Source organism: Falco peregrinus, chromosome Z (assembly GCF_023634155.1).
Source record: "Falco peregrinus isolate bFalPer1 chromosome Z, bFalPer1.pri, whole genome shotgun sequence".
NCBI classification, from domain to species: domain Eukaryota; kingdom Metazoa; phylum Chordata; class Aves; order Falconiformes; family Falconidae; genus Falco; species Falco peregrinus.
In genome coordinates this window covers 34,227,229-34,253,718 of record NC_073739.1, presented here as the reverse complement: position 1 = coordinate 34,253,718, position 26,490 = coordinate 34,227,229, and the positions used below count along the sequence as shown (strand labels likewise).

Here is a 26,490-nt window from a genome sequence, read left to right as displayed (position 1 = left end):
ATTCGTTTCAATTCTAAATTCTCTAAGGATCCTCTAAATGGTGATTTCTTCCAAATTGGACACAATGTTGGCATGCCTGAAGTAATTTGTTTCACCTTACCATCTAATGGTAAATGTGTGGTCCAGGTTCCATCACTTAATGCCCAAACTAAATGTTCTGGACTTCAAATAGTAGTTTTTCTACAACTAAACAAAGTTCCTTTTCTAACTGTAAAAGTGCTGGTTAAATTGAGAGTGTTCTTAAGACCTCGACAAAAACAACCATATTTTAAAACAGTGGCCAATGGAGGAATTCTTTGGATTACTAAGTCTGCACTACTGCAATCATACACTTTTTCACATTTCCACCACAGCACTATTTTATTTTCCTTCTCTCCCGATGAAATTGATCTATCATTGACCCAGGGTAATACTGAAAAAAAACTTTTCCATCCCAGCTAAAACACCAAGAAGTTCTTGCCATATACTGAAAATGGGAAAATACGGACATAGACCATATAGAGTCCCATTGGTCTACTAATTGGGTACCTCGGCCAGTTTTGTTACACTTCCATTTCATGATACTTCTGCTCACGTTGGTTTTAAGTTGTTCAGCATAAGAACACCATCCCAACTGGGGATTTGGACCCCCAGGAAGAAGAACTCAAGCTACGGCACTAGGTCGGGATCCTGTTATAAAATCATAATTCAATAGTTTTTTACAATCTGTTTCTTTACCTGGCGACTTCCACTGTTTTCTAATAACCTTTACTTGTTCATACCATTGAGTTACTGGCCTTTGTTCACAATAGGTGGTCTCATTTTTATATTCCAGATTGGTCAGATTCATGGTTAAAATTCCCCATGGAATAGATTCACCTACTGCCCTCGGTACTGGCAAACAAGCAGTGATCTGTGTGACATTTTGTAAATTGGCAAATTCTTTAGTCAATCCTACCATCAAATTTTCCTCAGCCATTTGTTTGGGAATGTCAATCACTTGTTCTGTTTCTACTTGTCTTTTGTTCCTGTCCACCAAGCCAGCCCATGATCCCACCAACACTACCAACCAAAATAAAATCCAAAAAATAATCATAACCTGATATGAAAAATTAAACATGTTTCAAAGTCAATTTTAAAGTCTCTGGGTCACAATTAACAATCTTCCACAAAGTAGGTGCTTTCTTCACTCAACAGTACGGACACAATAGCAAAGCATTGCCATCTGGCTTGATGTTTGGAACTGGATTCAGTAAGAGTTGCTGGAGATACCCAGCAGCACCTTGGGAAGTATGGGACAACTATTAAGCTGCATACAGTGTAAAAACATTTTCTCATCTCACTATCCCTACCTTTAAATTCAAATTATTCTTCGTATCTTCCTCCCAAGGCATCACAGTAAACGCTGAGTCATTCCATGCTTGCTTGAGAATTTTGGAAAATAGGAGTTTATAAACCTGGAGGACAAAATATTTTAATGAAATCATCTACTTGGAAGTGGAAGGCAAATCTGTAATACTGTAATTATAATTAAAATGATGCTTTCATGATCCACTATGAAACTGAATCACTAACAAATCAATTTTCCCTGTGATACCAAAAAGCATTGTTTTCTCATTTGCATTTGGGATGTAAGAAAAACTTCTTTGGTTACAAACAAGCTGTGCTTTCAAACCACAGCATGTTTCCCTCATTTTCACTGTCTGCTTCAGGCATGACAAAGACAGCTTAGCTGCTATAACTTAATGGACAGAGGGCAATATTTGTCCCACAATGCATTTGCAGAAAAGATGATGCCTCAATGTCATCTGCCCATCGGAAAAACTTAAGAACAGAAAACACAACACTCACATTTGGATTTTTGTCTGTAAAACAGCAGCTACTAAAATCTGAACAGCCAGGTCTATCTGTTCCCAGACAAAACACAGTCCACACAATCAAGTTTAGTTCCAAGGCACAGCTGACAGCAGCACCACAGAGCTGCTACCTCTGCAAGTATTGGTTCAGGACAGTCTAAACAAGCTGAGTATGTCCAAGTTGACAGAGAAAACCTCTAGCCTTACCCACGCTTCCTACTGTTGCAGTAGTTCTGGGGGAAGAAAATAAGGAGGAATGAAAAGCTGGTTGATAAGTAAGGTGAAGATGACCACTGTCTGTCTCTTAACACCTTACAGCAACTTCAGATACAAAGAGAGATCTGTATCAATGTGCACCAACATCACAGCCTGTTTTTTCTCACTCCTGCACCTCTCTCATCTCACCTTGCACATCTGCATTGGTCCATTTGGAAACTGTGGTGACTGCAGCAAGGCTCCAAAGCCCCGGGCTCCTCAGCTCCAGCACTGCCCAAGCTCTAGCCAAGGCTCGCTGACACAAGCCCCTGACTGTCACACACGGACTCACAATGTGGCTGCTGCCAGGCCACCACCACCACACACCAGCAGAAGCTTATGCAACCCACAAAAAGGGGCAGGGGGCCTGCGTCAGGCTGCAGAGAAGGGAGGATCAGCCCCCCCAACTCCACTAACAAACCAAAACATGACCTGCAGCCACTGCAAGCTACACAAAAACGGGTGCTGCTTTGAAAGGTCTCAGTTGAAAGCCGAATGAAATAGAAAAGAGAAAAACACAAAAGATAAGCAAAAGCCAGTTAGTCAGGCACTGGAAGGAAGGAATGGGCACTATCATTCTCCTTCTGTTAAAAGAAGACTTCATATATTCTTTCATTACCCCTTACTTAGGAAATCAACATTAGAAATAGTAACATTTAGCAGCAAATTACATAAAAAAACACCGTTATAATTTTGATTCTTTACAGAGAGTTAAGACATTCTCAAGCAGTTCCCAAAACCAGGATCAAACGGTAGTCTCAAGCCAGTTTGGTAGTACAAAATTAATTTTTCCCTTACAGAAGTTACCAATTTAGAACTCCAGCCATCACAGGTTTGCTAGGAAAGTTAATGCACAAAATCAAAACTTCTTGTTATTTCAGCAAGAGCAATTATAACAGCAAAGGCATGCTTTGTATCTGATGAGTAACTTCTTAACAATAGGGAGGTCTGGCACATGAACAGCAAAATGCAGAAAAGTCAAAACTCTAATTAAATTTACTGAAATATATAATGGAATGTGCTGTATGTTTAAGAACTCCTTCTTCACATATTTTAGTAATTCAAATACCAGCTCTTTACGGTACTGAATTGCTCAATATTCTAACTTTACTATGTGTTTCAGTGATAAGCTTTGTTCCGAAATCTGCCTCCAGGTGAAGAAAATCTCCGTGCTCAATTTTGTTGTTGGGTTTGAAAGTGAATTCATTCATTCATATTTCAGAAATATGTTATACTGGAAAATAATTGCCTAGACACAACTTGTTAGTGACAAAGTATTTTAGACATCACACATATCAGTGTTGCACATGTTCTTCAGTTATATTAAAAATATTCAACGTAAAAATTGTGTTCAATTGAACTCTAGAACTACGCAATAGTCTTCTGCATCAAGTAAGAAAATCACCTTTTGCATACTACTGTTTTCTTAAGAATTAGCAGAGAAAAACTTCAGAACTTCTGCAAGACAACCATTACTTTATCCTACTGCACATGCGAGAAGCGTGGAAACAAGAATTGTAAGGTGAAGAGTTTATACCTGCATGTAGAGTCTACAAACCCTTGAGGGGAACATGTTAGTACAATCTCACTACTCAGAAACCATTCATTTATAGCTGTTTTCAAACAAAAAGATCTGTATGAACTGTGTGTGTGTCTACTCATGGAAAAAGTCCAGACAGAACAGGTAGGAAGCTCAAGTCACTATTATAATATGAAGGATTAACCTGCTGCAGAAATTTAAACATAATTGCTCAACAGTGCTCGTAACAAGTTTAGTATTCAAAAGTCATTAAGTTAATTTTATAAACGAATCTGTTTTTACAGGTCTTACTCCTACAAACACTGCTATTCTTATCAATACATTGCCATATTTAGAACATACAATCTTTTATATTAAAAGTAACTTTATACTGTTTTATCTGTTCAACTGAAATGAGGATCATTGCTCACTTGATTACTTTTGTTAGCTTCAGCAAATTAAGTACGATGTATTTGGTTGAAGTATTGCCTTAATTCCTAAACCTAATGTGGCTCAAAAAATGTTCCTAAGGAATAAACATGATGCAGAGCTATTATCTAGAAAAACATTACACTTTTGAGGACTCAGCAAACAAAAAATAGGACAACTAACATCTTTCATGCTGTTAAATTTAGCTAAGAATTCTATCATGTTCTTCAGAATCAAGTATTTCCCATGTTTCTGCAGCTTATGAAAACAAGAAGTCATGGGATTATAAGAAAGGCTCGTTTAATATGTTTTATAGAGACTTTGTCATCAAGAACACTACTAACTAGAAGATCTCCAAATCATGAGCATTATCAATTTCAATAGTATCTTCATGTTCCATCTTTGTTTCATGATGCCCCTCCTGCAGATCATCCAGGGAAGCCAGAGCCTCATTTGTATCACTAGCAAAAGTCTCACGAGACGCATCATCATATTCTTGCAGGTTAAGCCCTTTAATGGCCTTTTTCATCTTCTTTCCTAGAACTTGTATTCTCCTCTTCTTAGCTGCTTTTTTGTTTTCATACTCTTTTTGGTTTTCCAGATAGAATATTTCCTTGAAAGAAAAAAAAATAGAAATATTCATATTTCTAGTTTTTCCTAAAGAAAACATAAAAAAATAAAATTTTAATTACAAATACCATTCAATATTTAACTAAGATACACATTGACAGAAGTATGAGGAGAGACCGCACTTAAGTGCCCCATGAATAATTTTATTACATAATTACTCAGGGATATCAAAGTGCACGTAAGTAAGTATCACTAAGTTTTCATTTCAAGTTTGCTGATGATATAAAACTGGAAGGAATGGGTGGTAGCCCAAAGGGTCATACTGCCATAGGAAGGGACCTGTAGAAAAAATTAAACCAAAGGTTCTATGACAACTTGAGAAAAAAAACTTTCCTCCACAACGGAAATTTGAATCCAGCTCTCATGATCTTTACTGTCAAACATTTGTAAAACCCATTACCATCTTCTATACTACAAAACACAATTGTTACAAGTTTTCTCCATACTTCAAGGGGGAGAATATAATACAGCAGAGCTAAATGCCGCTACAAGCTTTTCTTTCCTTGTTTTTTTTAAAAGAAAACAAAACTTGCATACCGAAAGCATTAATGCTTTTTTTTTTCCCCAAAAGCTGCAAGTCAAATGCTAAGGATATGCAAATCTGTGAGCGTTACATAGGCGACAATGTCCATGACAGGATTACACGCATTTTTTCCCACAGGTTTGTATGACAAATGATGTCTCACACCATCGATCAAGTTCACTGAGTGAAAGCTGCCGTCTCATTAAACACTTGCCAGAATCAGCAAGAGAAAAAAACCCCACACAGTTACAAGGGTATGGAAAATGGGGTAGAAAAGCACTTTTTTTAATGGGGTAAACTGATCAACCTTGCAACTTTTTGTGACCATTACAAGCTATGAATGGTTCATTGTTGGTTTTTTTGTTTAAACATAAACCAGACAATCACAATTTATGTTGTTTTGTTCCTCGATTCCCAGTGCAAGGTGCTGGGATGGTTTACAAAGTGAGTTGTAGCCACCTACAAGCAAAACAAACGAGTTTTTCTATTAACAAAAGCTTCAATAAAGTGTCCAATACCAAACCCAAGTTGTTTTAATTGAATGAAGAAAATACCATCTCAGCCTATTTCACACCCTAAAAGGAAAGGCAATAATATTTACAAGCTGCCAAACTAATGTGGTGAGCATCACGGATTAGGCCAGTGAGCAATTCTGACTAGGTTCAGACCAGTATCTGACTTAATGAGGACTGCTGGCTGGTGCCACAGCTGGAGCTACACAGAACAGAAGTATTTATTAAAAGAACACAATTAAATCCATGCATAATAACACAGAGCTCCAAAGGGAGAAATACAACTGCAGATAACACTGCTGTAAGGAATACACAAATTAAGAAAAATCCAGTGTTTATCTCTCCACACCCTATAGTGTCATCATCCTCAACAGATCTTTGTGACTGGCACTACATAAAAGGCATTTTCTCTGCCTAGCACAAACAGTAATTCATAATTTTTTAGTGTATTTTTTTGCTTATATTTCGGATGTGAGAAGTTTGATTCTTTGGAATACAGAATTAAATTTGTTGGAAGTTAAGAGAGAGATTAAATCAGAACATTTCTAGTATAAAAACCTCAAAATTTACTTTGGATGATCATTTGCACTCTGGACAATTTTACCTTGATTTGCTCTTCTTTGATGCTAGGTGTGTTCTTCAGCAGGTTTAAATAAACGCCCCCTGGTGTTCTTCTTCTAGTTCCATTCTTAACAGGGAAAGAGTAAATTAGTAATGGCAAGCTTAATACATTCAGTGTTGATATAAAAATACCATCTAACACTGCTTTGTATTGAGACAGAATATAAAAAAATTAAGTTCTGCTGTGTTATCTATTACATAAAACCAGCCATAGCTGCTTTATTTATGACTGAATTAGTCATAAGAAGGTCAACAACCAGCTTGCTACATTTGGACAGGTGAACTATGAGGTTACAAAAAAACCCGTTATAACACAATACCAAACTGTTCAGCTACATGCAAGTCTGATTTTGGTAGTGCAGAAACAAAATGCTAATATTATTCTAACTACTCTCACAACTATCTACAACAACATATACACTAGGTTAAATATTCAGAACATTCTGAACACATAAACCCAGTAAAATGCCAAAAATGAGTTTCATAAAATTACATAGGTCTCAGGTTTTCTTAATTGTGCTCAGCAATTCTACAACCGATCTGCATAATCTGCATTTCTGCCTAAGGAATATGAAACACAATGTGGACTTTGAAGTTTCTCCCCACAACATATTAGTTCCACATTTCAACAGTTTTCAGTGTTGCAGTGTACCATACTGAAGCATGGAAGGACTCAGCTTTGAAATCTCTGTAAATCATAAGCACTGATTACCATACTATTACTCAACTACCATAGTATACAGTTGAACTGTTACTCCAGTGCTTGATATTGTATTAAGTGTGATACTTTTCTGCTAAATAACAAAGAAAAATACAACCCCAAAGTTCTACCTATAGAGATAGTGAATTTTTTAAGTATGTTCTTGAAACAGCAGATGACACTTATATCAAGCACAAAACCCCAACCAAGAAAAGCGGTATGACCTGGCTTTCCAATAGCATACTCTGATCTGCAGCCAAAGCCACCAAGAGACATGTTCTTTCATCTCCTTGGTAAACAGTTGTAAATAAGTACTTAGATCTTTCAAGACAATAGACTGCTTCTCAGACAAGTTGCTAGCTGGAAAGTTGTTGCTTTTTGGGGGGGTGGTGGTGTGAGGGGTGTGTTTTTTCCTTTGTTTGGGTTTGGTTTTTAATAGGGCTATTTTTCCCCTCTTTTTTTCTCCTCTCTACTTCCAATGACAGAAGAGATGTAAAATATAAACAAATGCCTGAAAGTACTTACTAATTCCCTCCCACTTCTCTTCTGACCTTTTGCGCTAAGGCTCATTATTTGATAAACACTAACACACATTAAGAAATTAATAACCTAACCATTAAGTATAGGATTTTTACCATGATTTTTAATGTAAATCAGTATTGTTTTGCTCTACTGATACACAAGGCACTGTTTCTCTAACAAAGCTAACAGATTCTGTTTTGAAAGTTATTCTAATGTGACATCAGAAATGCTCACTACTGAGTATGCTGACCTCTGATGGCATGCCAATAAACCCAGTAGACATGTCAGTGCTGCCAAATATCCACCTGACCTACTGGGGCAATGTGCCAGAGGCTTCATTCACCTGGATCCTAACATTACAAGCTTTTATTCAAGCTTCAGAATTCTTCACTCTGAAGTCTGTCAGGGAAAGATCTCATCGGGAGGCAGAATAGAAGTACCTGTCCAACCTGAAAGCTGTACAATATCTATGAGTAAAAAGTTGCGTGTGGGTCCCCCACAAACTCACAATATCACATTTTTCTTACCACTATGAAGAGTCCACCATTTTGTTCCACTTCAGCTGTTTCCATAAGCAGTTCGATAGCTTTTCTTTTCCCAATTATTTTCACTACTCGGGCAATTAAATCTTTCTTTGGCTCACAAAGCCTGAGAATGGGGGTGGGGGGAGGAAAAAAACCAACACATTAATTGTCAGTGTAACTTCTCCAATAAAACTGAACACGGAACCCCTATAATGAATAATTCATTTTGTGAGACATAAAACTGTTAAAATGGAAGAGTCTATACATTTAAATATGTTTCAATGGCTTCTTGCATCAGACTAGAAAAAACTGACAGCTGCTTAAACGAGGGGTCCTCAAGCTATGGCCCACAGGCCAGACATGGCCCCCCAGGCTCCTCAATCTGGCCCCCCGTATTTACAGACCCCCCCGCCCCCCCCCACCGGGGGCTGGGGGGGGGGGGGTGGGGGTGGGGGCCGGAACCAAGCAGCGGCAGATGGCTGCCTGCCACTGCATCCGCACCAGCCCCCTAGTTAAAAAGTTTGAGGACCCCTGGCTTAGACTTAGCAGTGGCAGCTTCAACAGTCAAATCCCCACCCTACACAATCTCTACACAAATTCTGACCCTACACAATCCTCCTGTATGCACGCTTTCACAAGCACCTGTACACTGCAACAGGAACTGAGAAAGATACAGGGCAAAAGCTGCCACAAAATAGTCAGAATTTTTTTTTTTTATTTCAGGTCACTGTGTGGGCCAGCACAACAAAAGGTTATAAAGCCAGGCACAGATGGCACAGCATAGATCAAACACTACTGTGATGTGTATAACCACTATCCTACTGATACAGTTCGCAATCATATCACAGAAACACAGAAAGGTCTGGGCTGGAAGGCGCCTTAGAGATCATCTAGTTCCAGCCCCCCATCATGGGCCGGGACACCTTCCACTAGACCAGGCTGCTCTAAGCCCCATCCAACCTGACCTTGAACACTCCCAGGGATGGGGAAGCCACAGCTGCTCTGGGCAACCTCTTCCAATGCCCCACCACTCTAATTTTCAGCACCACACCTGCTATAAACATTTAGAAAAAAGGGGCTTCTGCCCTATTTTGATCAAGTTCAATATAACAAAGGAAAGTTTATTACAAGAGACACAATCAAAGTTTTAAAACTCATGAATAAGAATTTATTAATTTGAAATTATGATTTCATAATTCAATTATGAAAACTACTGAGACTGGTAACAGCATTAATAATTGTCTAATTGCTGTATTTCAGCATCTGGCAATACTAAGCATCACATGCAAGAAATCAACAATGATCAGTAAATCCAGGTTTTATTGAAATATTAAGTTAACCATGAGTAAATCTTGTAACGCTTACTCCCTATTTAACATAATTTTCTCCCCTTGCACCAATGAAAAAGGATTGGGGCAACTTAAGTCATCCAAGTAAGAATGACTGCAGTCATGCATCCTCCCTCACATCATCAGTCCAGTGCTGCCAGTGCCACCTCAAAGAAAACTGCAGCAAACTGCTTCAGGAAAGATCTGTCTGCAAACTAACTCTAAAAACAGCAACAGGCTTTTGGACAGACAAGTTTTCTGACGCAGCTCAGTACAGTTACTGAACAGGATTGTGAAAAGAACTGGATGGTGGTAAGGGTGCATATGGCTGGAGCTTGGTAATCCCAGCACTGGCTTCCATAAATTAGCACAGAACTACAATACAGTTTTACCACAGAGAAAGAGGCAAGGCTTTATTTCAGTACTGGTGCAGCCCTTGGTTATAACAGCAGCAAAGCATTTTCTTCAGGTGAGCATGTTCCACATAAAGAACACACACATTTCAGAAGCTGTACTCTCCAAAGCACTACACAGTCCAAGCAATCTACAGTTTCAAAGGTTAACAACTTAGCCAGATTTTCACGGTGACCATAACAGTTGTTCTTTGGCATCCAACTCCAAATATGCACCTTTACTCATGGGGTATTTCTTTTAAAAGCCACTACTAAATCTTACCATGAAAAAAAGTATTTTCCCCTGCCATTGTTCTCAAACACCCAACTATTTAGGAGGATCTTAAAAAAATATATATAATTAGACAGTATTATGTATGCCTCTACAAGATAATAGCCATAATGCTGCATTTTTAATACCAGGATTTTGGAAATACACACAAGGCACTCATGTTTTTTGTAATCTTGTATGATATCTTACATCTTTAGCAGTAAGAAACATTTTTTCCCACCTCTTCTTTGCCATCAACAATTACCAATACCTACTGAAGTGAAAATACACTGTTATTAAACTCACCGATAAGCAATTTCATCTGCCACTTTTTCCTCTGAATCTTCTTCTGTTATATGATACCTCCCTTTGTATTTCATCTCTTGTCTTTCACCCAGTCTATCTTTAACAGGCCGCTTCCGTTTCAGAAAGCCTTGCCCATTTTCTTCTTCTGCTGGCAATGTTTTCTTGTCATCATGCATGTATTCATCCAGTTCTTTATCTAAAGTCTCTGCCTCCTTTTGCTGAGCTTCTTTCATCAGCTTTTTAGCCAATAAATAATTGTAAGTCTCAGACTGCCTGCTTCTGTCAATACTACCATCCATGCCTAGAATCCCAAGCTCAGTAGCCACTGCATCCTGATTCTGCTCCTGGAGCACCAGACCCCAAATGTTGTTGACCTTCTTGGCACCTACTGCAGTTTGTTTTTGGTGGCTCTGGCTAAGCTGAAAAGGCTCAGATTTAGCAGGAGGGAAGTTGAAACACTTCTGTCGCTTTCGTTTCCAAAGACAGCTGTCATCATCAGAATCAGAAACGCTTTCATCACTTGAATCCACACTTTTGGTTGTCCGATAAGGAACAGTTGGTGCACATGATGAAATGCTGCTCTGGAACAGTCTGCCTGAATCGTTGCCATCATGTGATTTCTGAAATAAAAGAATAAGAGTCCATTAACTGACTTTTATAAATTAAAAGAGCTATCAAGTCATGTCAAAGCTGATCAGCTAATAAACTTAATTCTGACTCACGTGACTGTCTAAGCAGTCCTCCATGAGCATTTTCTTGATAACAGTTGACAGGAGCATCCTATGAAATGTCTGTATTATGACAGACAGCATGGCTGTTGGAAGAAGGGTTTGCCGGAGTCAAGAAGTCGCTCAATACGAGTTATGCATCTTGCTCAACTTTATTAGTTTCTAAGACTACTTATATAGAATAGATACACATGCATATTCGTAAAGCAAAAATATAATTGATTATTAGCCTCTAAGCGCATGCAGTTCTCACACCCCTAATTATCATGACTAAAATAAGCATTCTATCCATGTAGCTAGTTGTGTTGCTGTGCTTCAGCCTTGTAGTTTGTTACTCCCTATTTTCCCATACCAGTCCCCATCTTTCTTGGCCCTGCACCTGCTTTCCCAGCAGCTGTAGCTTGTTACACCCACGGCCTGTTGGCACAACATAATGACTTGGTCTCTGGATTCAAGAACAGCTCCAGGCCACCTTTCTTGTTAACTTCAGCACAGCAACTTCAGTACAATTCTGATTACAGGCCTACTCTAATACCAGGCCTGGACTGTGCAGATCTTCAGAGATTCTAAGGCCATGCTTCTGCAGCCATTCTTCTACACATGGCTACTACCAAAAACACCTACCAGGATTTGCTAACCTATTTAATGTAATCTTTGTTGAAAGAAATTAAGATTATCGTGACACTGAAAAAGCTATTAAAATTCCTAAATCAGACAAAGACACAACATGCACAGCAGCTCTAATAAAGATTAAAAAAATCAAACCACCACAGCAACTTACAAGAAGTTTTTTAACAGTACAGAAATTAATATTCTCTCCAGATTCTGAAAGGGGTCAAGATTAGTGATCTGCAACCACAATACTGTTCCCACAGACTCAAGTGAGAAGAAATAATGACCAAAAGATGCAAAACCGAACCCATAAAACTTGCATGCTGACCAGACTCCGAGAAGCTAACAGTATATTGTGATTCAATTAAGACAGCACATGACCAGCTGGGGAGAGTAGCACCTTACAGAAGACTTGGTGTTTTCTTCCTTTAAAACAAGACACCACAGACTCACTATGCCTTAGTAATTAGGGCAAAATCCCTAAAGGCTTCACTAGACCTTACAAAAAAAAAGTCTCATTACTATAAAAACATTCAAGAAATGCTGTTTCCCCTGTACTGGGTCTGGCTGAGCCCCACAGCAGCCCTCACAGTGCTGTGCTTTGTATCGGTAGCTAGGAAAGTGGTGATAACACACCAGTGTGCTGACTACTGGTGAGCAGTGCTTGCAACAACATCAAGGCTATTCCTCCAAACTTCCACCTGACCCTGACGAGCAGGCTGGGGGTGGATGGCCAAGACCTTGCCAGGGGGTCACAGCCAGTACAGCTGGCCCTAACTGACCAATGGAATATTCCATACCATAAGATGTATGCTCAGATATAAAAGCTAAGAGAAAGGAGGAGGAAGGGGGGTCATTTGTTATTTACACTTGTCTTCCAAAGCAACCACTGTGTGTACTGAAGCCCTGCTTCCCTGGAAGTGGCCTAACTTTGCCTGCTGATGGGAAGTAGAGAGTAACATATTTTGTTTTCTTTTGCTTCCATGTGCATAACTTTTGCCATTTCTTCATTAAACTGCCTTCACCTATACAGACAAGTGTTTGGGGGTTTTTTTTTTGGTTTTTTTTTTTTTTTGTTGTTGTTATTCCCCCCCTCTCCATTCTGCTGAGCAGGGGAGTGATGGAGTGGCTTGGTGGGCAACTGGCATCCACCCAAGGTCAATCACCAAACCACCCCACACCTGCCAAATAAACGAAAACACGAAAGCCAAACCTGCTCAAATCTGCATAACCTGTGAAAGAGCCATAGGTATCATAACCCAGAATTCTTATTCCCAATTACTGGAAACTTTTGGCCACACTGCCTGTGATCACCTGTAGTAAGCATTTTCCTCACTTATAATTCCAGTATTTCTCCAACTGACTTCCTATCACAAAGTTATATGCTATCCTGTGATCTTTAAAAAGATGTCTTCCTTCAGTTTACGGTGAAATAAAAACTCTTTAACCTTGCTGCTTTCACTATTTCTTCTTCCTCCTATTAGCAAACAGAAGACAGAAGTCTTCAATTTATTTTATTTTATTTTATGGTGTTATGAATTTATTTTATGGTGTTATGAAATATAAATCTTTAATTTAAAACGTAATCCATAATGTAAAATACTAACAACTCCATAAACTAAAAAAACACCACAACAAGCAAAAACAAAAATCCCACATCTCTAGTAATTTTTGTGCTACACATCCCAGAACTATATTGCAAGTAAATCAAAATACCTAAAGAGTATAAAAACTTACACGTGCAGCCTCATACACTTACTTATTTTGAAATCTTTCCCTGCCCACACACACCCATAAAGTTCGTAACACACTCTAACGTGAAAACAGTATAAGGCACTTCGAAATAAATAATACCTATTCAGGAATTTACGGATGCATAAGAGTTGTGAAGTCAAGGGACAGCAGTAATCGCCCCTCATTGTTTTCATGAGTGTTTACAACGGCTTGTTTCTATTGTTCTTGAGGCGACCCACGGTACCGGTGAGCACTCTGCTTTGCTCGCCGGACCCAGAGCCCAGCAACAACAAAAGCCTTCCCCGCCCCGCGACAGCGAGCGGTCTTCCCAAACGAACGGGCACCGGAGACACAAGCCAGTTCCAGGGCCCAGCGGTCACCCCTGGGGAAGGGCCCCCCACCACAACCCCCCCGCCCCCCCGCAGACCACGGGCTGGGCTCGGCCGGCCCCGCTCCCCAACGCGCCCCTCGCTCTCTGGCCGGCAGCGGGGCACCACGGGCGGCGGCAGGGCCCCTGCGGCCCTCTCGCTGCCTTCTCCCGGTGGGCCCTCCGCCGCCAGCGGTGGCGCGGCTCCGGCTGTAGCCCGGGCCTCGCCGCCGGCTACCTCCTCTTCCTCACCTGCTGAGGGTCGTCAGGGGAGCCGGCGCCGGGCATGTCGGAGTCCGAGTCGCAGAGCTCACCGTCCTCCACGTCGCCCTCCATCCTCCGCGCCTCCAGCGCCATGTCAGCGCCGGAGCGCGGCGGCTCGTGGACGGGAGCAGGACACGTACGGTGCGGCGCACGACAACCGCCACCCACCAGTAGGGAGAGGGCGCGGTTATGACGGCGGGCGCGGTGCATGTCGGGAACGCCGGCGGGAAGCGGGGCTGATGGCGCGCCGCGCGTCGCCGCCATCTTGTCCGCGGCGACGTGGCCCGGCACTGCTGTGGTGTTGTTGCGTGCCGCTTGTCTTGTCGCTGCAGTTGTGGAAGTAGCCGGTGCTGCACAAAGAAGGAAGTTTAGGTGAAAATCCGTCCCGGTCGGCTTTATTGCGTGCTGGGGGCGGCTGGCAGGGCCGTGCAGCCACCCGGTGCCCGGGGCACTGACCACAGCGTGCAGTTCCTCAACACAACAGGCAACAACAACAACAGGCTGTTGTACTACCGAGTTAGTAAAATGGCCCAGTTTGCTCTCGGCTGCAGGTTGTTGCGATGTTTCTTAACAAATGCTGGAAGAAAAGCAGTTTCTGCCTACAGCATGTCACTCAAAACCCACCGGAGGAGTGGAGAAACATCTGTTCTCTGCTAGTCAGCAGGGTCTAAGTGACCTCCCTGGATCCATTTCAACCTAAATTACAGTGTACCCCTATTGTGTTAGTTTGTGTATGACTCAAGCCATCATTTGTGCGCTGTAACCACTTCCCGAGGGCATATGTATGGATCTATAATGCAGGACACTAATAGGTATTGGTTTAATTAAGCAATTTATAATCTGATATGGATAAATTTTTATCACAACACTAATCCAGTTCAAAACAGGCAGGTAGGCTGTTAAATCCACACTACCACCACCACCCCCTGAAAAAAAAAAAATAAAATCCGAGCCTGATCAGAATAAAGCACAAGACAGAAGAGTCCAGCGATAATTTCTAGGGCTGTTCAAAATCTGTGTTAAACAACTAAAAGAATGCTGATCATGGAGTTTAAATGTTCTCCTTACTTTCTGTGAATAATAACACATACATGTGATGGTGTTTGATGACACAAGAATGAGATAGTGGAGATGTGAGTGAGAAAGTGATGAAGGAATATACACAGCATTGGACAAATGTCCAGTATCTTCAACCGGTATAAACAAGTATAGATCAGATAATTTAGGACAGGCCTGCAGCTATAGATTCAAATACATTGGTACATTTTACAGTATTACATCTCTGCTTGCAAGACAATGAAGTGTTATTCTCATATCAGGAAAAAAGATCCATTTGATTGTAATTTTTTTGCAGATTTTCATGGGTACTGACTCTCCAATAAAGGGAAAGAAACCATTGTGTCACATTTTGTCTGAAAACAGATGTTTTTCCCAGTTGGGGTCCTACAGAAATGGAAAGGGCTAAGAGATTATTGGTAGGCATCCTTCAACCTGAACTTGAGAAAATGAGCATTTACTTCAGTGATAGACTGTGATGGTCAGTGGTCAACCACTTCCCATTTGGCTATGCCAATCAGGAGTTCAAAGAAGGTGCTGGTTGTTTTAGCTCTGATTAATGACAGATAGATGAATTTAGATTATGTCTTCCTTCAGTAATTCATATATTTCCTTTGGTAATTAATATATATAAAGTCCCACAGCTGTGTACACAAGCTAGTGGGGCAGAATGCATACCAGCTGAGAAACGCTTACTGTGTGTCTGGGTGGAATTTGAAAACCTTGAGGTAGGCATTGAGGCTTCTTGTGCAGTGAAAAACTAAGCAGAAATCCATTCATTAACACCCAAAGCAGGGAGCAGCCCAAACCTACCCAATGAGGACAACTAAGCCAAGGGAATGGTCTTTTCTGTTACCTGACATCTCAGGCTGCTGTTAGGTCTGTCACTGTTGGCACCATGCAAAAAAGCAGTGGTTCAATCCTGCAAAGTATGGTGTGTTACTTACTTAGAAATACAATTTTCTGCAAGACTTAAGAAGCTATTAACAGTTCCTGCCCCCCACAGTTTGAATGATGAGAAAATAGGAGGCTATTATTGAGTAAATAAAAAATTATAAACATTATGCTTTACAGTTCTAAATCTAGATTAAGATCAGATTAATGTCAGTCAAAGTACTAAGTAGCTGGCAGTGTGGGATGGGATGCTTTTTAGAGCTTCAGAGAATCTGCACAGAATTCTGATGCAGGAAACAGAATCCAGTGGAAATTAGTTTGATGCCCCATCTTAACGTAGGAGAAAATTCATGCAAAGAAAGGAATTGTAATTAACAGTAACATGTACCTTGTCTGACTTCCACAATATTTGCAAGCTAATTCTTGCCCATCAAGAGCTGTACACCTGTGCATGTACGGATACGACAAATTATTCTCAAAATGTGAAATACAGTCACATATTCAATGCAATATAAATTCATAAAATATGTGTCAAACAAGGATTCTGCAAAATAATCCAGTCACACAACAACACAACACATGATGTGGGTCACACAACACATGTTGAGCAAATTGTATCATAAACCATCTGACGTATCCTGTCACACAACACATGGTGTGCTAATTGTATCATAAAATTTGTGTAAATTTCTAAAATAATAAACAGGAGAAGCACCTCCGTGCCTTCACTTAGACAACATTAGACTTTTATGTGGCAGGTGACACAAGAATTGCATCAAGAAAATTACTCAGTTGAAGACTGGCTTTGTCAGAAAAGAGATTATTCTTTAGCCAGGTCAGTTCCCTGAGTGTCTAACCAACAGTGGCAGTGCAGGCACAAATAACTGAGAGGAGAGAAAAGCAGTCAGGTCTACCTCTTTTGCCAGCATGTACATTCATCCTGCAGGTAGTATCAGCAAAGGCGCTGGAGCAGACCAATGACCAAAGTGCTCAAGGTGTTATTTCCTGCAGAAAAAAAAAATCTGCATTGAATTCCAGCCACAGAAACTTCAAAACATTTTTGTTCCTACCTTCTTGAGCACACAGCACTTGGATGGAGCTTTTCAGTCTTCAGAGCTCTTGATCAGGCTCCAGAGACTATGCCTTTCCCAGGGATCCAAGACAACCCCATTACAGATCCTTATGGCATTTTCAGTGGTATTTGTTTGAATTAGTATATTTAGTATTTTTGTCTAAGAATAGAAAATTTTCTGAGCAGGTGTGAACTGGCCATTTTGCCTAACATCAAGATAAAGATTAAGAGTGTGGTCAGGACATGTTAGATCAGGAAAACAAAAAAAAAACCCCTTTAAACCCATGCCCTTTCCTTTCTATCCTTAACTTTAGCTGACCTTAAAAGAATGTAGATTTCTTACATTTGAAAACTTAAAAACTTGGGATATGTTGTTATTCTTCTCAGTATTCTCCAATTGTTATAGAGCTGTGCAGCAGTGACTCATCATAATTTGGCCAAAAGTGCTGACCTTGCCACTCCTTGCCCTTCAAAAGTATACAGGCACGCAGGAATGTAAAAACTGAAAGAAAAGAAGCCTTGGTTTGGTGCATCTGTTTAATAGCAGACAATTTCTTTGACTGTTGTTGTCTAAGGCAGCTAGCAAACAGTGAGTGGGAAATGCTTTGTGAGGATGATATTCATGGGATTGGTACTCCAGACTGTGACACAGCAAATAAATCCATGTAGTAGAAGCATGCTACCTTTTCAAAGAGCTAAACAAGTTAAGGCTTTCAGAATTGCAAGAATATATCCAAAAGATACACAGCATGACAAAAACATCAGGGAAGCATAGGATTAATCACTCTACTCCATGCAGTTCTCTGTGTGACAATATTACATGTTGCTGTTGAGATGGACATGACACACAAAAGATTGTGCACAAACCCAAAAGGCCAAAAGGCCCATTTATTGTTCTAACAAGCCCTTTTGTCTATTAAGAGTGAGTGTCTATCTATACATGATTGGTTCACTCACAGACCATCAGTTCATGATTGGATGGCCTTGCCTTTGCTACATCTTTGATACACTTCTACTTGCACATCTGGCAGTTCCTTATCTTGTTGGCTCAGCTCTTCTCAAGACTTCCCCAGGCTCTTCAAGGAAACACAGGCATCTGTTCAAGGCTAATGTTAGGCTCACATTTCGATCCCTTGGACCAGCCGAGGCTTCTTACAATTACACTCGGCAGTAAAGTCATTCTCTAATGCATGTAGCTCTATATTAATAACCAGTCTTCAGGGAGTGGTTTGGATTATTCCAAGGGCTGTTGCAGCCTGAAGTGTATCAGCGATATCTAGGAGTGGTCCTTTTGCTATTACCTTCTCAAGCTTTCGTGACCATTTCTTTTCCTCAGCAGCAGGCTTGATGGAATTGAAAGGGAATTACTCCCTTAAAGTGCAGCAGTATGCAAATGTTTTACAATTACTAAAACTTTGCATTGATATGGCTCACCTTACTGAATCTATTATCTATCAGTATAAGGTATCAATAATAGTATCAAACTACAAAGCAGTTTGAAAGCCAGCCTCTCAAATATATACACATTTCTATGCTTGTGTGCATATATGTCTGGCTTTCATTCATTTTTAAATGATTATGTAAAATATCTTTGAAGAATATAGGAAACACTGTTAATTTACTTTCATCAGGAGTAAATAGTATCAACTGGAAGACAGTAGTATTTATGAGAGGAAAAATGTCGATCTCTTACTGTGCTTACATAAAGCAAATGTTGTATACTTTAAAGTTGATTTTCATGGTCTCATTAGTTTTCCATAAAGGGGTCCAGCACGTCAGCAGAACAACACTTGGGTCTCATAGAGAAAGTCTACAGATAATAAGCTGAAAACATCCAGAAATCTATGCGATCATTTGGATGTATTTTCTAGTGTGTAAGGAATAGCACACGTTCTGTTCATCAACACAAAACTCTGGCTTCAGCAATGTAAGATTTCCAGGCAAAGTACTGAGCTTGACACCTTCAGGAGTAGTAGAGCTGATAGCTCAGATGCCTTGTGCTCAGTACTGTATAGCTGAATCTGGACACCAGTGGCACTTTGAAGTCCTTGTCTCAGCATGATTCCCTGAGATACTCAGGCATTTGGAAGAGAAAATTGGTATGGAGGACAAGTGTACCATCATTTCCTTGAATAATGTCAGTAGAATGGATTTATCTTCTCTGCCAGGAACTGCTGCTTCAGCAAGACATGCAGGAGTATGTAAAGCAGCTCAGGTGGTTAGCTTGGAATCATGTCTTCAGTCCCACTGTTCAAATTTTGCATAAATCTATTTGGAAAAAAAATGTGAATCATGACAAGGTAAGTCCCCATGTCAGATACAGTGTTCATCTTAGTGGTCTGGAAGAGGTGACAGAGTTTGTAGATGAAATCATGCAGAATAGTGAAGAACTGGTGAATAACTGTGAAAGGACCTTCTAAGACTTGTGTTTTAAGGGCCAGGTCAAGAAGCCAGGTGTAGGTAAATGAGGAGGGATGCACATGGGAAAAGGGACACACACAACAAGACATATACAGCAGTGGTTGCTGAGATGATCATTATAATAGCTAGTCCCATGAAAAAACAGCTGAGTGCTCAGGTGGAGTTAAAAAATGAATTAAATGTTGGGTACTATTAGGAAAAGAATGTAGCACAGAAACCAAAGTTTTCATGCTGTGTGAGTCCATAATGTGTCTACAGTTTGAATACTGGCTACTGCTTGTGTTCTTCTTTCAAAATGTTGAAGAGCAGATGAAAATAAAGGGTGACAGCAATGTAAAACCTTTAGGAAAAATAAATGAAAGGTGACTGAATAAGTGTATAACAGAGATCTGTGGAATAGTGATTGGAGTGGGAAAGATGCTTTGGGGATATTTTTTCACTGTCTTACCTTGCAGAGGGAACGTGGGACTAGAGTGTGGCAGGTTCAAAACAAAGAAAAGGTGGTGGTGCAATGCACAGCTACACTGCCATTATTTGTCACAGGGTGCTGTGGATGTCAAAGTATTTATTTACATAATTTCAAAGGTGATTCAAAACATCAGGGAAAAAGCCCAACAAAAAAGCTATTATCAATTCAAAGATATCTTTGGCTGGGCCAGGATCTGAGCACAGAATCTGAACATAGGTCAATGCTATGATAAGGACTAGGAAAGCTTACTTTGTTATAGACAGTCACTCTTCACTATTTTGGTTAGAAGTTTGCTGTAGTATGGCCTTTTGTTCTCCTGTGTATGAGGACCTATGTATGTATGTTCTCATATGTATGAGTGGGGAAAGAAGGACTTCTGTCTTAAAAGTATGTTTCTTTTTAGAAGACTTAAAATGTCAGTGTTCATTACATTTTGAAAAGGTTGGGAGGGATAGGTAGTTGTTTAGATGATGAATATATAAAATTTGTCAGTGAAAGTACAGGTGGTCACATCTCATTTTACTTCAGAGCTCTTTTCAGTTTTTAGGAGGCATTAACACCTAAATTCCATCTTTCTTGTCTTTCCCTTGAACGAGATGGGTTTACTTATTTTCCTGCTGGCTTCAGTAGGACTAAATTTCTATTTTTAAGTGTGTTGGCTTTTGTAAGGCTAGATTTCCATTGTTCAGAAGCAGATGTAGAATTTTCAGAAAAACCCAGTGTGCCATATGAAGTAAGTATTTTTTCAATCTAGACAAATACTTGTCTTCTCTTCAGGTTAAGTAGATATCTTGCTATCTATGTTTAAGCATGTTATCTTTAAGGAATCACTTTAATTTTGCTTGTGCCTATGTGGCCTGGCTCTTTCCAGGAGGAAAAACCAAGGAGGATTTATCTATTTTATTTTTTTCTAGCAGCAAACTAAACACCTTGAACTTAAAGTGGTGATTAAAAGTAGTAGCACCATAGAAACTTAAGTATTAACAAAGTGTATATTCAATTTAATCTTGTCCTTTCTTGAGTTTCCTAGAGTTCTGAAGCTTTCTTTCAAGCACTGTTGTTTCACCTTTATTGTCTTGTACTCTCAGGGGAAATCTGCTCTGTAAGGTCCATTTGTTTTTCTGTGGTAGTCAGTGGGAATTCTGACATTTTTTTCAACAGCAAGAGCAGATAGCCTGATTTCTTTTCTTTTTTTTTTTTTTTGGTTTGGTTTTGGGTTTTTTCTCTCTTTTGCTGGAATGTTTTTGTTATGATGCACTTCAAGAATGGGATTTATCTTCTTGAAAGGTAGTTGCTTCCAATTCTAAGCCTTTGCATCTCACAGAGGGGAGTAGAACTGTCGACCACAGAGGCTATTCAGTCTTGAAAAAGACTGTATAAAATATCCTTATTTTTTTAGTAAGGGGATAAAATAGATGCAGAAATTGCTGATGATTAACACACTGTCACACCACATTTGAACAAACTGAAGTGGCAGTAGAGGATGGAAGACAATGAAAAAGCACTACTTTGCTTTTCCTGGATTCCTTTATTTTAATTCCACAGCCTGAGTATTTTATTTATGCATTTTATTCTTTCTGTTATCTATAGATATACTTGTTGCTGAAGAAGTCGCTCAAGGTTGTCCTGTTTTCAGAACTGCAAAAGCTAATGTAAAAAAAACCTATATAATTGGAAATTTTCAGCCGCTCACAGTCCACTTCAGAGAAAGCAGCTAACATTAAACACTGGACCAGTAAGAAGTACAATGCTTATGAAACTATTGGTGTTAGCACCATTCCTAGCCTTTTGAATTATTGTGCAGAATATGACAAACTCCTCCCTCCCCGCTTTCACAAAACCAGAACTTAGTCAGCAGTTGATCTCGCTCTTCATTATTTCTGTTACTTTGCCTTGCAAGGAGCTTAAGCATATCAAATAGCAGTTGTGTTTACAAAGATTGTGTGTAATTGACTGTATCACTAGTGAAAGCAAGAAAATAACCCAAGTGAATTCTAAGGTGGAACTTTCAGGGCTGCTTTCTTTAGCCCACCACGTCCTATTTTTCTGTACTGACTTAAAAATTGACCTCCAAGTTCAAGGGTGACTTGTTCTGAGGGTGCACAATAATGTGCCCATGAAAATGTCACCCAGATATCACCAAAAGCTTTCATAATGCATGTTCCAGTTTAACAAATAGGTGTCTCCACCCAGGAGAGACAGAGACAGAAATTTAACACAGAAACCACTTTCAGCTGTCCTCATCTCAGAAGGTCACCATCTTGACACCAGAAGAGGATATGAAATGGAAACAGGTACAGCAAAAAGTATGTAAATGTTGTGTTGGTTTATGCAGCCCTGTGTTTCTTCTGTTGGTGAAAGGAATGTGGAACTACATTGAGAAACCTTTTAAAGCCATGCATCTTGACAAATTTGTTCAGCATCACACAGTAAACTCACAAAGCAGAAGCTGTAGACAAGGGCATGCTTATGTTTGTTATGAGGGCAGCGCAGTCAGCATGGGGCAAGAAGATTGCGTATCTCATGAAGAAGTGATGTGAAGATGGCATTTTGTAGAAAAAGCATGTTAGAGTGGCAGGAAGGCAACAGTGTGACTTACTGACTTTCTGTTTTTAAATCAGAAGGTAAAGTGACACACCTGTGCCTCCTTAGGTGTAGTAGTACTTGATCCAGGGGAAGTTTCTTCCACAGAGCTGGACTGTCAGCTTCATATGTCCTATGTCCAAGCTGAGGCTTTGGCCCTCAAGCCTGATCTGGGGAGTAGAGCTGCATTCGTGGGGACCTCAGCAGGGACAGACACTGCTTGTTCAGGGGGGCCTGAGCAATCACAGGGGTGTACAAGCCTGACTGCATGGTCCAACGGCAGAAGTGGGGCTGGGGCTTCTCTGCCTGAGAAGAAACTGTGCTATATATAATGCCCAATACCTGTTCCCAGTACCTTGCAAGAGCGTGCTCCCTTTCTCTGCACTATTCTGAAGGGGCTTTTGCTGAAAACAAAATTGTTAGCCTGCTTTCAAGCGCCTCCCTTCTCCCCTGTCCTGTACATCCTATCTTACAGCATCTGCTGTTACGTGCCTGTGCCTTCCATGAAAACAACCTCACCAGTTATTCTGCAGACTGGCTTTTAACAGCTGAAAGAGATCCTCCAGCTGACCGCATTCCTGCTTTCAGAAGTCACAACTGAAGAACAGATTTAGTCCATGAGAAAAGTAACACACACTGAAATACAGACAATGTAAGACAGCATTGCTCCACTCTAGAAATTTTTCATCTTCTGATGACTGGTTGGTCAGCACAGCGAGAACAGGGTCATCTCGCTGCCTGTCTCTCGGGAGCATCAGCAAAGTCCGAGAGAGGCTGTTGGTCAGTCCTTACACCCTTCCCCGTCCAGTAAAGGGCAAATCCACAAAGAAAGCGGTACTGGGCAAAACCAGGCCAGAACAGATCAAAGAAGGGTAACAAGTGGGCATGGCTGCCTGGGAGGCTGCTTATGCACGTGGCAGGATGCCGAAGCCCCTGTCAGGGAAGACTTTGTGCAGCCTCTTTCCTGAGGTATCTCCCAGTTATACAGGGCTGTAACTGGCTGGGCTGACAGCCTAGGAGCGGGGCACAGTCCTCTTCCACCCAGTAAATCCTCCTCACGCTGGCTCTGGTGTTGTGTGCCTAGCAGTCACTAAAGAGCTCTCAGGCCAGCGGTGGCCCGCGCTGGGTGAGCGCAGCCCGCACGGCCGAGAACAGCTGCTGGGGCAGGCAGCCTCCGGGGTGGGCATGGCCCAGCCCAAGCAGCAGAGGGTGGTGGGTGCCAACCTCGACCTCGCTGCTGTTCCGTGAGCAGAGGGGGGGCATGCTGCACCCTTGCTAAGGTCAGCCGTCTGCTCCAGGACACAAGAAGCTCAGGGCTTTGGTCAAAACCCTTGGCAGCAGCCCCCAAAGGAATGGTTCCTCATGATTTTCAGCATGGTGTGGAGCTTTGATAGCGTTCAGGGGATGTCAGTATGTGAGAGAAAAGCCTGTGGTTGTCATGCATGTGGTGGTCATGGGGCCTAAGGAAGGTGAGTATGCCAATCCCATTTTGGAGAAAATACTACTAATGCTAAAAAACACGGAGTGGGGTTTGAGCAGGTGACTCAGGTAGGGTTCCCATGGAAGCCTGAGTTGTAGCCTTGTCAGTTCATAGAAGCTGAAAGGTGTGTTTGGTGAGCTGCCACACTGCTTGAGGGCTGTGGCCTTTTAAGCTGATGTGACTCTAAAACCATAACCCTGGCAGATTCAAGCCTGTTCTTCACCTCCCAATCCACAATTTCCAATCAGGCTGGCATATAGGAAAACTGTAGAAGTCAATTAATTCATTTCATGATAAGCTATGAAAAATAAGCTTTTGGCTACAAGCTCACTGCCCATCCTCAAGCCCCTTACACTTTGTAATTTCCAGAATTTCTTCAAAACACACCTGCTTTTAAGCAGAGTGTGTATCAGCTAAGTAAGTGGAAGAGCTCTTCTGCTTGCTTTCGGTGAGATGCTCTGTAGTGACAAACTTGTCCTTTGGACTCTTAAGACAGCTACATGCCAGATGTGTCTCAAGCAAAAATGGTAGTAAGGGAGGTAATAAGCTGTGGCCTTGTGACACAAGACAAAGTCACGTAAGTGGTCCAGGATGGGGATGTCCTCATGCATTCATAGTTTGCATGGATAAGCATGCTTCCATTCTCCCTTCTCCTCCCTAACTGACCTTGGTCACCTTAGAGTCTGACTTTGTCTCATTTGTCACAGGTGATGAAAACTCATTAAATTTGGGTTGAAATGCTGACCTTATCACAGATTTTTTTTCTGTTATGACCTTGGGTGTGTTACTGAAATCTCGGAATGAAGAACTTATAGACACCAATGTGATGTAGATAAGCAGACACTTTTTTATTAACGGCCGGGTGCGTGAGTGAGTCTTCTCATGATCAACACACACCAAGTTTCAAAACCAGACACCATATATAGAACTTATGCAGATTCATTAAGTATTCATGCATAATCATGATATTTCCCGAAAATCATTAACATATTCTCCTCCTATATCCAATTCTGTGCAGTAAAGGTTAGAAAGGTCCAGAAATGGGTCTGGGGTACGATTTGGGTAGGTGGTATATGAGTCGTTGGTCACGATCTCCCCCTGCCGGAATTACCTTTTACTAAAATTCACGGTTTCTTGGCAGGTAACTACAAGCTGTTCCAGTCGACTCTTCCCAGTTCCCATTAATCCCATATTCTGACATTTCAATACACTTTCTACATATGGAAGACTAGTTAACTACAAAGAAACCTTTCAAACCCTAAATTTATTACCTAAGTTTTAAACACTGATTCTAGCCCATTCTTCTGGCCATGGTATGGGACTGTACAAAGGATTTCATAACAGCTTTTACTGTGCAACTATAAGTTTCATTAAAATATATTTCTTATCCCTCTATATTTCTATTAAAAATTATTTTATAAAATCAAATAAAGTCATCAGTCTTAACTTATTAGCAAATCTGTAACAGGTGTGTCCCATACTTTCTCTTTTTCTATCATGGTCATAATTTTTTAGGACACATTCGTACGTGGGCATTGCATAGCTTCTTGGTCCTGACTTTAGCATGGGCATTAAGCTACACCGTCACAGAACAGATAACCATTTTCTCCCAAAGAATAATTTTCTGCTCTCTTTCCTGACATACAGTATTTTTTTGCCTTTCTTTCCTGAGACACACAGTATGAAGAACATTTTGCAAAACGCCCCCATCTATGGAGTAAGTTTAAGTTACTCACAATAATCTGACCTGCTCTGCACGACAGCAACTGGGGAAAAAAAAAGGGGGGGGGGGGGGGAGAAAAAAAGATTGCAAATAAATATGAGTTTTGCTAAGAATAAACTCTCTGGAATGCTGTGACTTAATTTTTAACACCAAGGAAATCATGGCCAGTAGAGGGCATTTGACCTCTAGACTTGGGCGATACGATCTCCAGATCTCCATGTCGCAGCATTTTCAACTGAAGCTGCCCTGCCATGCCTTCCCCAGAAGAAAGCACTTGTTTGGTCACCGGTGGCTGGGGAATGAGGTGGAGTCACCTGGAGAAACGCCTGTGGTTTTCCTTCTGCAAGAAGCCAAAGCCCATTAGACTGCCATGCACCTGTGTTATGGTAAGTGCCTGAAAGCCCGAAGTCCAAGATCCGTGACACTACATGCAATAATTGTATAAAGGAACTCCTGCTCCAAAATGGCCACCATCTACTATGCAGATGAGAGACACTGAGGAAGAACTAGAAAGAACACTAAAATAAAGAAGATGCTGATCAAAACTGTGAAATAGCTTTCATAAAAGTTCTTCTCCAAGCTTTCACGCTAGGGAGAGCGTGGAATGTGGAAGGGTATCATGGTAGTGGCGAGGAACACTGGGAACCTGATGTTGCCCATCTGCCAAAGAGCGGTCCTTTCCAAGCTGATGAGAATTGGTGGACCAAGACTGGATCTGAA

The 26,490-nt window shown here is 40.8% G+C and overlaps 1 protein-coding gene across 1 annotated transcript; it reads right to left on the bottom strand.

The window, feature by feature from the left end:
- Positions 1–3,300: 3,300 nt before the first annotated feature.
- On the bottom strand, positions 3,301–14,270 carry PHAX (phosphorylated adaptor for RNA export). The gene is made up of 5 exons (XM_055791246.1): positions 14,061–14,270; positions 10,368–10,987; positions 8,074–8,194; positions 6,308–6,391; positions 3,301–4,651 (listed from the first exon to the last, which is right to left on the bottom strand). Exons 1-5 carry the CDS (start codon positions 14,163–14,165, stop codon positions 4,382–4,384), a joined length of 1,200 nt encoding a protein of 399 aa, XP_055647221.1. The 5' UTR covers positions 14,166–14,270; the 3' UTR covers positions 3,301–4,381.
- Positions 14,271–26,490: the final 12,220 nt, after the last annotated feature.

Coding starts and splice junctions, on each gene's coding strand:
- PHAX (XM_055791246.1), bottom strand. CDS start 14,165: ATGGCGCTGGAGGCGCGGAGGATGGAGGGCGACGTGGAGGACGGTGAG. Junction 6,392..8,073: donor ATGGTGGACTCTTCATAGTG/GTAAGAAAAATG, acceptor TTCCCTGTTAAG/AATGGAACTAGAAGAAGAAC. Junction 4,652..6,307: donor TCAAAGAAGAGCAAATCAAG/GTAAAATTGTCC, acceptor TTTTCTTTCAAG/GAAATATTCTATCTGGAAAA.